Source organism: Nicotiana tomentosiformis, chromosome 3 (assembly GCF_000390325.3).
Source record: "Nicotiana tomentosiformis chromosome 3, ASM39032v3, whole genome shotgun sequence".
Lineage (NCBI taxonomy): Eukaryota > Viridiplantae > Streptophyta > Magnoliopsida > Solanales > Solanaceae > Nicotiana > Nicotiana tomentosiformis.
This window is the reverse complement of record NC_090814.1, coordinates 65,161,443-65,174,894: the sequence shown is the minus strand read 5'-3', so window position 1 is coordinate 65,174,894 and position 13,452 is coordinate 65,161,443. Positions and strand designations below refer to the sequence as shown.

General features: G+C 39.9%; 1 protein-coding gene and 1 long non-coding RNA gene across 2 annotated transcripts; one reads left to right on the top strand and one right to left on the bottom strand.

The window, feature by feature from the left end:
• Window positions 1–355: 355 nt before the first annotated feature.
• Window positions 356–1,135, top strand: LOC104084836 (copper transport protein CCH). Its single transcript, XM_009588795.4, has 3 exons — window positions 356–494; window positions 604–679; window positions 819–1,135. The coding sequence occupies exons 1-3, from the start codon at window positions 486–488 to the stop codon at window positions 953–955; spliced, it is 222 nt and encodes a 73-aa protein (XP_009587090.1). The 5' UTR covers window positions 356–485; the 3' UTR covers window positions 956–1,135.
• On the bottom strand, window positions 1,064–1,910 carry LOC104084837 (uncharacterized). The gene is made up of 2 exons (XR_011414744.1): window positions 1,506–1,910; window positions 1,064–1,422 (listed from the first exon to the last, which is right to left on the bottom strand). It is a non-coding gene; the product is annotated as an uncharacterized lncRNA (long non-coding RNA).
• Between the last annotated feature and the right edge of the window lie 11,542 nt (window positions 1,911–13,452).

Genomic DNA, 13,452 nt, shown 5'->3' with positions numbered 1-13,452 from the left:
TAAAAGCCATGTTAAAGAGGACGAGTGATGCCGGACTCTTCACTTCTCATATGTATATGGTTTCAGAAGTTTAAACTTAGAATTAGAAATACTCTAATTTGTTTTAGCTCTCAAAATAGCAAAATGTATCAAATGCATTTGGATGCATGATGTATTTCCTAATGTCATAGCTCTATCCGTTTATTATTTGAAGAATATTAGGCTAATGTCAATTTTCACGGCCCTCAAAAATGAACGGAGACTAATGCCCTACGCGTCCAGGAAAAAGGGTTTCTAAAGGAGCTTTTGACAAAGTGAAAAATCCCCAATTACTCAAAGAAAAGAATCCTATACCCCACCACTTCCTTTAAATCTTTCCAACTGTTTCAAAAAACATTCAAATCATTCATCATCCCTTCATTTTCTTCTCTAGCTAGCATCAGTTAGGAAGATAGATTGTTTGGCAGTTTGTTCATATTAACAAGTTTTGAAACGTAGCAACTGCAATGGCCAATGTTAGTACTTAGTACCTCAAAACCATTCGTATAGCAGTTTTTTCAATCAAATAATCAATCTTTTTATTATATCAATCGGTTCGAAATTTACTTTTCATTTGTGCACTAGGTAGTGGAGCTTAAAGTTGGTCTGCACTGTGACGAATGCATCAAGAAAATCTTGAAGGCAATCAAGAAAATTGAAGGTATGACAAGTCTTTCTACATCTTCCAAATGCCTAAAATTTTCTTCAACTACCACCAGAATATGATATTCTGAAATTGTATTAGTGAAAATCTGGATTTTTATTTTTTTTTCCCCTTCAAATTGGATGGTGTGTGGCAGATATTGAAACATATGATGTGGATACACAGCTAAATAAGGTGACAGTAACTGGAAATGTGACTAATGAAGAGGTCATCAAAGTTCTTCACAAGATAGGGAAACAAGCCACCAACTGGGATCAACATTCAACTTACTAATCTCTAAGCCACTGCTTTATTATATTATACCTATCTATAGGTTCTCCTAGTTTGATCTTTATGTATCTTGATTTTGGAGGTACTTTTACATTCTACTAATTCTCGATAGATCAACCAAAATTAAAATCTAATTTACTGTTCACAATATTGGTTCTAGTAACATTTGCTCTATTTTATGCATCTACTTTTGTATTGGCATTTATTGGAAAAAAACAAGGTACAAAAGTGCAGATACAAAACAAGTTAAACAAGCTATGTACATGAAACACTAACTAAACAGATCTAGCTAACTTCGTGTGTCCCGAGTTGTGACTCGTTCTACCTTGGCTGCTGAATAGGCCTAGGGCTCACTTTCACGTTCACGATTTTCGGCGCCTTCTTCCCATACCTTGGGATTTCAGCAGCAACACGTGATTTGTTCCATTTCAACATCCCCAAAGTGATCAACTCGTTCTTATTCTCCTCTTCTAATCACATAAAACAAAATAAATTACTTACAATTATTTAAATTAGTAAAACAAAGGGCTGTGTTAGTAATTTGATGACTTACGCTTGAAATCGTTGGAGATAAAATCAATATCAGGGAGAAAAGGAACATCATCAGTAGAGTCGGGGTCGGAGAAGCATTCACGAAGCCAGTAATGGCGAAACCAGGGAGAAGAGTGGACGAGGTCCCACCACTGGTCGGAAAAGTCTTCCACTTCACGATATTCGGTAGGAATGAAGATTGGAGCGTTAGGATTTAGGGTTGAAGTCGCCATTGTTGATAAACAAAACAGATGATAATAAGAGTGGGGCTCCGCAATATATATATATAATATGCTTTGGTTTCTGGGTTATGCGCACTTGGTTTCCACTGCCCACTTATTTAGCAAGAACAAGATAAGATGGATCGTTTTTTCTTTTTTGTTCAATAATAATAATAATTGTTTGTAGCGAGGTGTAAGTTTTTATTAATAGAGAGGAGGCGCATACAGCGTATAATCTAATGCACGTGAATCTAGGCTAGTTTCAATCGATTGCGTATTTGCCTTACACGTCATCGTTCTTATCCAATTCACAGACTTTACCTGCCAAATTGAAGGCGTTACATCCAAGAAATGAAATAAAATTCCGAAGGCTTCACGTAACTCTCATCTGGGTTTATTTGGTTCAGGTGAGAACTCAGCGACTCCACTGGACTAGTATTGGGCTGTCCAAATGCCTAATGCACAAATAAGATACTTCGCTATCACTAAAAGTTGTTTTTTTTTATCTCAGGACATAACTTCAAGTTTAATAAATATTGTCCATTATTTATTTTATTATGAATAGTTCTTTTGACTTTTAACTTTAAAAATTTACCCATGAACCAAGCGGGAGCCGATAAATCAACATCATTTATTTTTAAGTTTATTAAGCTTAATTTTCTGTAACTCATATTGCTTGGGCTAGGGCCTTACGATCACTTTATTGTGAAATACAGTGGGCCAGTGGCTAAGTTCCGCATTTAGTTATGGAATTTTTACCTCCTATAGCAAAGGTTGATACCTAATTTATTTTAAATAAATACCCTTTTAAAAAATTATATTCCATAGCTACCTTTTGATTTTTATAGCCAAATATCTATTTATGATCACCTCCTATCCTTAAGCCATAAAATACGCTTTGTATTATTTTTTTCTCTCATTCTTTCAGATTTTTCTCCACCCTCCCTCTTTCAAAGCCAAAAAACTCATGGATTCTCTCTTATCAGTTCATCCGTCGATCGTTCTTCCTCCTGGAAAGCATCTTCGCCACCACCACCATAAACGGCGAATCTCCGTTCTTTCTTCTCACGCCAAGCCAAAATCACTATTTCCTCAATTCCCGATACCTAGAAGTTGTAATAGAATGAGGTCTATGGTTGTTTGTTGCAAATTGAGTAGCGGAGGAGACAAAGAAGAAGAGGAAAGTTCGACTGGTCTATTGTGCTTCCTAGATCTCTTTGGACTGGGTTCTTGATCGAAACGGGAACAATGACGCTTCGAGTAAGAATCGCGGCGCTCTCGACGAGACGACATTAGGTTTCTTCTTGAACAAAGATGACGGAGTTTGGGGCTGAGCAAATTGAAGATTTTGTTACCTTTTTAAGTGTATTTCAATGTATCTCGCTGTATTTCATTGTATTCATTGTCTTTTTTTTTCCCATTGTATTCAAATATATCTCGCTGTATTCCATGTATTTTATTGTATTCACTGTCTCGCTGTATTCCATGAATGTATTCATATATATTTTTAATTAATACAATTTATGTATTCAGATGTGTATATGTATTCAAATGTATCTGCAGTATGTATTAATATGTTTTTGCAATATAGATGAATCTCGAATTTTATTGGTTGAAAACAGAAACACCCACGAACGATATCAACAGAAAAGGGAAGAATTAGAAACTCGGCGATAGCTCTATTGAAAAATATTTAGCATGTTTCGCGTCAAATACAGATTATAGGTGATGTAATTGAGTTATATTAGGAGTCTATTGTGTTAATTGATTCACTTTCCATTTAAAAACAGCTGAATAGACCACGATTTACGCTAATTACGTTACTGTATTCACAAATACATATCGTGAATACAGTCAAATATAGTCAAATACAATAATTGTCTAGCTGGAATCCCCTGTTTCACGCCAAGTTTTGCTATTGTATTCATGAATACAATAGCTTAAATACATCGAATACACTCTAAAAAAGCTGAAAATATAGCTATAGAAAGTAATATAGTAAATGATAGCTACAACTAGCTAATAACCACTAAATAATAGTGGTTTGTGAAAATTTCTCTTTACTTATTTACTTTGATAGGAGCAATTTGGATATGGGATGGATCTTCTTATAAGATTTGTTCGATAACATTATAGCCTACATGCAAAGTATAGATGAAAATTTTAACTTTTTTGTTTACCCGTAAAAACAATACAGTTGAATTTATACGTGGTTTATAGACAAGTGAATCGATTTGATCCTAAAATAATAAATAAATTAGACAAAAATGTAAGACTTAGCATGAAATCGAGATAAGACAGTAGAGATCTTGAGTCCGGGAGCAGAGCTTCCTGAGGCAGTAAGAGAAATATAAATAAGCAAGAAAGTAAAATATTATTGAGCTTTGAACAAAGTATAGTGCATGCTTGTGAGAAAATTCGTGTCATCTACAATAATGGTAGAGCTCACTATTTATAGCTGCACATAGAGAAGAAGGTCCTAGGATCAAGCCCCTCTTAAATGACAATTATGAGGGCCATTGAAGAATGTATAACGGTAGGCAGTGAATGCCATATTCTCTGTAACAGACCATATACTTAATGCTGCATAATATTCTTCATTAAGTGCTACCGGGTGGCAGACATTTATTTCGCCTTTATGAATATCATTCTCTCCGATAACAAACGAGATCATTGCCTTCAGACCCGATTATCTTCTGTCTCCGGCTCTACGTGTCGCTTTCTCATGCGATCGTTTAATATGAACAGATTTTACCCTATACAGATAGTCTCCCTGCTTTCTGGTGGCATAACCTTGTGTCACCGGGAAGTTGGTAAAGATACCCTTTTTGGCGGAAAATTCTCTGACCCCCTCTGAAAAGTGTCTGACGGTTGATTAGACGCACGTCTCTCCGCATTTAATGTCCCGAACACGCGTCATCCAACGATTCAGCACTACTTTTGTCAGTTATCGAGGTAATTATGGCCCCGATTTTAGTTGCCTATTCCTTTACTTATACGCATCAAACTTCTTCATTTACACTTCATAATTTTTCAAACTTTCTCAAACTCTCTTTACTCAACTCTTACTTGTCTTCAACTTTCTTTATCTTTATTGTTCAAAGAAAACCCTTTTCTCCCTTCCGATAACAATGGCATTTTCTTCCAGAAACCCTAGTTCCTCAAAGAACAAAGGTAAAGCTGATGCTGCTTCTCCTCCTTCGGTGAGCACTATTATCCCAAGAAGTCTAGTCACAACTAAAGATTTTGAAGAGAAGTATCCTTCCGCTAACCCTTGCACATGGGCTGTTGGCGTGTATCCTTCTTCCATACGTCCTTCCAACATTCCTGCTGTGAAGGAAGGCTGCCATTGCCATGATTTAAACATCATCGCTCCTGACCTGGCGAAGCGGATAACCTTACCCAAGAAAGGTTTCATGTATTTTTATATGTATCCCTTCACTTTGGATCCGTTCTCTTTGAGTGGGGATCTTGACTCCATTATCGTGGAGTTCTGCATCCGTTACCATGTATGCCTAGCACAAGTAAGCTCTTCTGTGTGGAGGATAGTTGCTTGTCTTCGGCGTCTATGCCAGGAGACGAGAGCAGAGCTAACCCTGGCTCAGTTAATGAACCTTTATTCCCCCAAGATTTTCTGCGGGGGAATGATAAATTTTAGCAAACATGGCCACCATGCTCTTCTAACTAGCATGGATGATAACAACGACCGTGGATGGATGAAACAGTTCATTGTACTTGCCGCCAGGGACATCATTCCGGCTATGACTCCATCATTTTCGGAATTATGGAACCGTACTCGTAAGTTCATCATTTGTCTTTTCTTCTAATTAAAGATCACCCTATGTTGTTACTGATCCCTTTTCTTTCACCTATTTCAGAAACTCGATGGACTCCACCGAGGGTCGAAAGCTTAGACTAGTGGGTCCAAAAGATTTTGGATGTCACTACACCCGAGACCCGCACGTGAAAAGAACTGGCCCTTAAGTATGGGTGGAAGATAAAAAATTATGGTATGTTGAACTTATATTGTTTTTACCTTTCGTATAAGAGAATTGATTAACATTTTTCTTCTGTTGAATTCAGGTCTACCTAGGGCTCAGTTGTTGTCCCCGAGGAGGACATTTGGCTGATCCTTCAAATGCGACGAGGCTGTTGCAAGAGGACTTTACCCGAACGGGTGTAGTCGGTACTGCATCATGTGCCAGTGCTTCTTCTCGGAGTCTCCGACCGGAGAACAAGCAACAAAAAGACGGCAATTTTCCACAGCTAGGGGAAAAAATAAGAAAGCAAAGAATGTAGCGCCCGAGTCATCCCCGGAAGTTGTGGTGATGAGCGTCGCGCCTAAGACGAGCACATACACCATAGTGATCCATGATGATGGAGAAGCTAGTGATAAGGGAGCTTCTCTACATAGAAGATGATGACCTTCATCAGCTCAACATAATGTTCAATCTGTTGAGCTAGTTACACCAAATGAGGACGATTCCTCGGCACTCTAGAGAGAGTATGATATGGTGGAAAATGCTAACTCTCACTTTCGATTCCTAGTTGCCGTTCTAGGTACCATGAGGCTGAGTACCGGGTCCCTTCCGGCTTCGGTTGATGAGCAACCAACAACTAGTACTGCATTTACTGCAACTGCTTCTCAACCTACAACGCTATCAGCTTCATCTCTTTCTTCACCAACTCTGCTTTCACCACCAGCAACTGCTACATCATCTCCACTGGCCGCAGTTGCCCGAGAGGAGGATGTCCCTCTTCCCCAGTCCCCAGTTCATAGGAATTTGGGGCAAAATTATGCTGCCCCTTTCGAAGATCCCCAAAGGAGGAGGGGAGCTACCCTCTCGGTTTCCATCAGATGCCATCTGCTGTCCCGGCCGGTGGAACTAGGCTTCAGAAAAAGATAGTAATGAAATACAAACTCTATCAGGAGAGTGTTTGTTGAATAATGCTATGCACAACACAACGATGGTATAGTCTTCGTTTCCTATGTTGTTTCATCTATCTTTGTTATAGCAGGGTTTTAAATTTGCACTTTTGTTTTGCAGGCCAACTTTCTTGCTTCCGAGGGCCTTCAAAGGACGACTCGTGAAAAGGAGGAACTTACCTCTGAGCGGGATCAACTTTTGGCCAAGCGAGACCAGACTGCTGCTCGCCTCTCAGAACTGGAAGCATGAGCTACTGAGGCCATTGAGTTGGAGGCTCGGTTGTAGCAAAGCGAGCAAGAAGTAGTGACCCTTACCCAGGAGGTCGCCCCATTAAGGGCACAATTTGAAGAAGCTAGGGCCAAATGAGTTGAAGTCCATAATGTCATTCTTGCTACATCCGATCGTGAGGCTACCTCTGCTGAGAGATTGAGTAATTTTGAGGCAGCATTAAACTCCAAAGCTGAAGAAGTTACTGCTGCCGATGAAAAGTATGCACGGTTGGAGGAGAAGCATAAGAGGACCATAGAGCACAATAAAGTTTTCAGTTCCACTATCTGAGACCTTGATGTCAGCCTCCATGCCACTAGATTCGTGCGGGATAACCTTTCTGCCGAGGTTGACCGACTTAAAGTAGAACTTCAGCGCGCCGAGAGGCTTCCCTCATTGCTGAAAAAATATATTCTATGTATAGCATGGGGAGAAAAACCTTAGAAGAGGCAAAAGCGGGTATCATTGACTTTGATGCCGAAATCGCTAAGACCCACGAGCTGGAGTCAACTGCTCGAAGGGGTCTCCCGGTCCGTCCTGATGCTACCAACTCTTCTGGTTCCAGTTTCAAGTTCTCGGTAACTGAAGACGAAATGGAAGGTGATGATGCTAAAGGCCAAAATGGTGAAAGCCAAGATGTTGAATCGACAGCGGATCCACCCACTTCTCCTGGAGGCATAGATGCTTCTCTTACTCGGGGTTCCGGAGATGCAACATCTTAGTTTTTGGCTTTCTTTCCTTTCTCATACTTTTGTACTTATGCTGTTTGGCATGTTTATTGTGAATAGAAGCATCTTTTCATTCAAGTATCGTGGAAGTTTGTCACTTTGCATATTTTCTGTTTAAGTATTGCGCAAGTTTTTTCTCTTTGCGTACTTTTCGTTTAAGTATTTGCGCAAGTTTTACTCCGTGCATCCTTTTCGTTAAAGTATTCTCGCAAGTTTTCCGTGCCGAGATATGCGAGGCTTCAGGTGTATTTTCCCCTGGTAGTATTTGGATTCCGGGCATAAGTTCTTCCGAAATCAACCCTTTAACGTGAGGGTTTCATAAGAGAGGGCCCTCTTATGTTTAAAGTGCTCTTGAAGAGTACGTCTCATGTTTATTACGACACTAGCATTTGAAATACTTATTCAACTTTCAAATGATAAGATTAATTCATCGATAGGACAAGAAGCAAGATAGAAATAAAAGGACTTTACTTTATTCCTTCCATTTTCAAAAGTACATAAGCATTCCTTATGCTAAAAGGAAATTGCCATTACTTGTGGCTAACTTGTACAACTTATTTCTACGGGGCTGGCCGCGTAGTCCTTGGTCCCGATGATACAACTTTATTTTCGGGTTTCGTATTCCAGTCGATGGGCAGACATTGTTGCCATATCATCATATCATTCCCCCCAGTGTTCGAATGCGAAGAATGCGAATTTGAACATTAGAAGTTTTGTACCTTTGAAGATTCCACTAGTGAATTGCTAGATAATCATCAGTTCAATAACAAACTTCACTTCCCCTTAGGAATTTATGCTATTGAGCCAAAGATTATCTAACAATCCCCCAGTGGCTTACACTTGTGAACGGTCGGTTAATCTCTGCTTGACAACAAACTTTACTTCTCGGTAGGAACTTTGCTACCGAGCAAAAAACTATATAAACGCTCCGTAATGGCTCTTTGCTTGTGTGCCTTGTCATTTAAAGATATTATTTTTGCTGCTGAAGCTTCTTTTGTAGTATGCTTTCCGTTACTGTCTCGTTAAAAACCTTGCCAGAAAACCCAATTCGGACAAAAACTAGACGAAGGGAAAAATAGTGTAGCACATACTTTCAGTATAGGCGAGGCTCATCAACAATAGTATCTCTTGAGGTAAGCCACATTCTAGTTGCGTGGCAACTTTTCTCCATTTTGATTTTCTAACTCGTATAACCCTTTCTCGGTGACAGCTGAAACCTGATATAGGCCTTCCCATGTTGGACCTAGCTTCCCCGTGTTGAGCTCCCAGGTGTTCTGAGTTTCTTTCCTTAAAACCAGGTCTCCTACTTTGAAATAACGGAGGTTGGATCTTCGATTTTAATATCTTTCCATTCTCTGCTTTTGGGCTGCCATCCTTATATGCACCAAGTCCTACGTTAATCGAGCAACTCCAATTTGACCAACATTGTTTCATTGTTTGTTTCTTCGTTCGCCCGAAAATATCTCATGGTAGGTTCTCCTACTTCAACCGTGATTAAGTCTTCTGCTCCTTATACAAGAGAGAAAGGAGTCTCGCCTGTGCGTGATTTGGCCATTGTCCAATATGGCCATAATACTCATGGCAGTTCTTCAGGCCATTTGTCTTTGGCCGTTTCCAATCTCTTTTTGAGATTTTGGATAATCACCTTGTTTGTTGATTCTAGTTGACTGTTTGCGCTCGGGTGATGTCACGACCCAACTGGAGGGTCATGACTAGCACCCGGGCCATACTTGCCGAGCACCAACGTACATTTTATCTAACCTTCCTTATTATCTTTAAGGGCCGACAAGATCAATATAAATGGTAGACATGGATCATGAACATCCAACAATGAAAGATAATGTCATGAACATACATAACATGGGACGACAAGACTGTCCAGAAACTATATATAAGGTACGAGCTATCATGATCCCATGAAAGACTATACAACAAAAATCAGCTGAAAAGGCATTCTAAACCATACATAAGTCGACACCTGTCTATGAGCCTCTAAAAGAACATAAGTGCTACAACATTGCCGGAACAGGGCCCCGACATACCCATAAGGTCTATAACAAAAATGCATACCAAGACCACGGCAAGTCCGGAGAAGGGATCTCGCCAATAACCGCTGAACTGGACAGCCTACTGTGGTGGGGGAGCTACGTCTACCTGTCTATCAGGACCTGCAGCACGACATGCAGCGTCCACAAATAAAAAGGACGTCAGTACGAATAAAGTACTGAGTATGTAAGGCAGAATAGCATAAGTAAGAACAATAATGTAAACAGTGATAGGGAATATACAACCTGTGACATCTGGGTACCTCTGAGGGCTACTGACATGAAATACATGATACATACATATATATATACATAAACGTTTAAAACATATGCCTTTGTGGGCATCATCATCATCATATCGTACCCGGCCATAATAGGCTCGGTAAAACGTACCCGGCCATCATAGGGCTCGGTAGAATCGTACCCGGCCACGTGGAGCTCGGTAAAACCCAACTGATCAGTGGTTGCACAATAGGTGCCATACCCGGCCGACTATAGCGCGGCTCGGTAGAGTAAAATAGATACATATATATGATGCATGCTGGACTCGTTGGAATCATAATTTGAACCTTTCGGAGTGACGTAAGGTCGGTATCCTTCGTACACGTTATTAGGATTAACTCTTCATCAAGAATCTTATAAGAATCAGGAACTACCAACAACATTGATAATATAAGAATAAGAGAAGTAACATCAATATCAATCGTTTCATAAGAAGGGCAGCAATGTAAGTACTGCTAGCTTCTAAGAGTAGAGTATCTTTGGGAGCTCGTTCATTACATTATGTACAATTGGAGTCGTGCAAAAGAATGAAGGGGATAGACTCACATACCTTGTATATACTGCCCAACCTCAAGCTATGCAAATATCACGACTCCTTAGTCTACAATAAGATAAATGACACTATCATTATCGTTTAAGCGTCGTAACTATTATGTATCGACCACAACCTATTTTACGATGAAACGGACAGCACCTCCCCTATTTATATGACTTCCCACAAGTCAATACAATCACCAAACAGCCCAAACAACATCATTAATAATTATATTGAGCCTCCAAAACAGTCCACCAACCAACAACATTACTACCAAGCTTTTCGATATATATTTCACAAGTTCTAGCTTCAACGACTTAGCTGCAACTTGGATAATCTTAAATATATATAGAGTAAGAGGTTCCTTACCTTTAAACAGAAAGAACAACTCCAATTTGACCTTAATTTTCCACGAAATATCCCTTCAATTCTGCCACAAGAACAAGGAAGCGAAACTAGCAATTAATTCGGGTTTTTCGGCACTAGAATTACTTTAGAAGACTTGAAATCACCTAGGGTTGATATTAAAAACTTGAAGGTGTATTTACAGAACATAAAGCACTTAAAACAACCTCCCACACGAGCTGGAACAACACAAAAATCAGCAACAACAAGAAGAACAAGAAACTTACTAGCACCACGGGATTCCCGACATTTGATTTGTGTTGTTTGCCCTTTGTTTGGGTCTTGGATCATGAGAGAACCTTGAGAGAATGTTTTTAGGGTTATAAGGTCTGAATATACTGAAAAAGAATGACTTAAAACGGGGTTGAGTTATCTTATATATGTCCAAATGTCTTAAACCGCCTTTGTGGGCCCCATAGAGAGCAGCTTGGCGCACTCTCGCAAAAATGCGAATATCTCTCTATTCTGAGATCGTATCGACGAACGGTTTAATGCGTTGGAAACTAGACTCATAGATCTTCAATTTGATAGGTAGATCACCCCATAATTCCAAGCACATTGGGAGTAAAATGCAGTAACATTTGACCTAAAGTTTAAGTAAAATTATAAACCTAAGTTGCGACAACTTTTATCGACTTTTATTTCATAACTCGCTTGACTTCAAGACTTATGATGCGGATATTATATGATTCAAATACATTAAAACAAGACCTCTTGGGACAGTTAATCACCTCTAGTGTTATCCGAAAATACGGGTTACAACATCCTTGATTAGCTTAACTTCAAATACTTGTTAACCACTCTTATACACCCTTGTATCGTTTAAGACCAATAGGATTAACTTATTATCATCTCAAAGATAATCTCTTCTTGGATTTACGTCGACTACCTTACGGCGTGATCTATGATATGCGAATTTGGGTTGTAACAGGTGATATGGTGATGATGTGATTCTTTTTATTTTTAAGTCTTCAAGGAACTTTGTGACCTTTACGCCTATAAATTATGGTCCATTGTCACAGGCTATCTCTTTTGGTATCCCGAATCTGCAAATTATATTCGCCCACAAGAAATCTATCACTTCACATTCGTCGATCTTTTGATAAGGACCTGCTTCAACCCACTTACAAAAAATAGTCACTTAAAATCAAAAGGAATCGTACCTTACCGGGGGCCGGTGGTAATTGTCTGACTATATCCATCCCTCACTACATGAACGTCCATGGTGACAAAACTAAGTGAAGTGGCTCTGCCAGTTGATGCACAAACACAGCGTAGCGTTGACATTTATCACATTTTGTAACATAACCCTTGGCGTCTTGTTCCATCCAGGGCCAGTAGTATCCTGCCCTAATTAATTTTAATACTAAGGAATCCGCGCCTGAGTGATTTTCATAGATCCTTTCGTGGATTTCTCGCATAACATAGTTAGCCTTGGAGGCTCCCAAACATCGGGCCAACGGGCCTTGGAAAGATCTTCTGTACAATTAACCTCCCTTAAAGTTGTATCGAGCTGCTTTAGTGCGCAGCGCCCGAGATGTCTTAGGATCTTCAGGCAATTTTCCGTGCTCAAGATAGTCATTGATCTCATTTCTCCAGTCCCAGACCATATTGGTCGCGTTCACCTAGTAATAGTTATCCGCGTCCAATACTGAATGCATTAGCTGTATGACCATGCCGGAGTTCGATCCCTTTATTTTCGTGGACGATCCATGATTATCTAGTGCGTCTGCTTTCGCATTCTCTTCCCTCGGGATGTGCGTAATTGACCATTCCCTGAACCGAGCGAGCAGAGCCTGGACTTTTATTATGTATTGTTGCATGCATTCCTCTTTATCTTCGAAGATCCTGTAGACCTGATTTACTACCAATTGGGAGTCACATTTAATCTCTATGACCTCGGAGTCCAGTCCTCGGGCCAGATCGAGCCCTGCAATCAAAAGCTTTATATTCTGCTTCATTGTTAGTCAGGGGAACAGTTCTTATAGCCTGCCTTAGGGTTTTTTTCGAGGGCGTGGTTAGCATTATGCTGATCCCGGACCCCTTCACATTGGAAGATCCCTCCGTGAACAAGGTCCAAACTCCTGATGTTGATATTGACACCATTACTACTTCTTTGGTAGCCAAAGGTAACAGTCTCGGACTGAAATCGGCGACAAAGTCGGCCAAAACTTATGACTTAATCGTAGTCCTAGGTTTGTATTCTATGTCGAATTCACTCATTTCGACTGCCCACTTGGCCAACCTACTTGTGATTTTAGGTTTATGAAGAATATTTCACAGGGGAAAAGTGGTCACCACAGCTATCAGGTGACATTATAAATAAGGCCTTAGCTTTTGAGCGGCGACTACGAGGGCTAAGGCCAATTTTTCCAGATGTGGGTAGCGAGTTTCTACTCCCGTCAAAATTTTACTAACATAATAGATGGGAGATTGCATACCTTCATCCTCCCGGACTAAAACATCACTTACCGTTACCTCCGAGACCGTTGGATAGATCAACAACTGTTCACCTTCCTATTGTTTTGACATAACAGAAGACTTGACAAGTGCCTTTT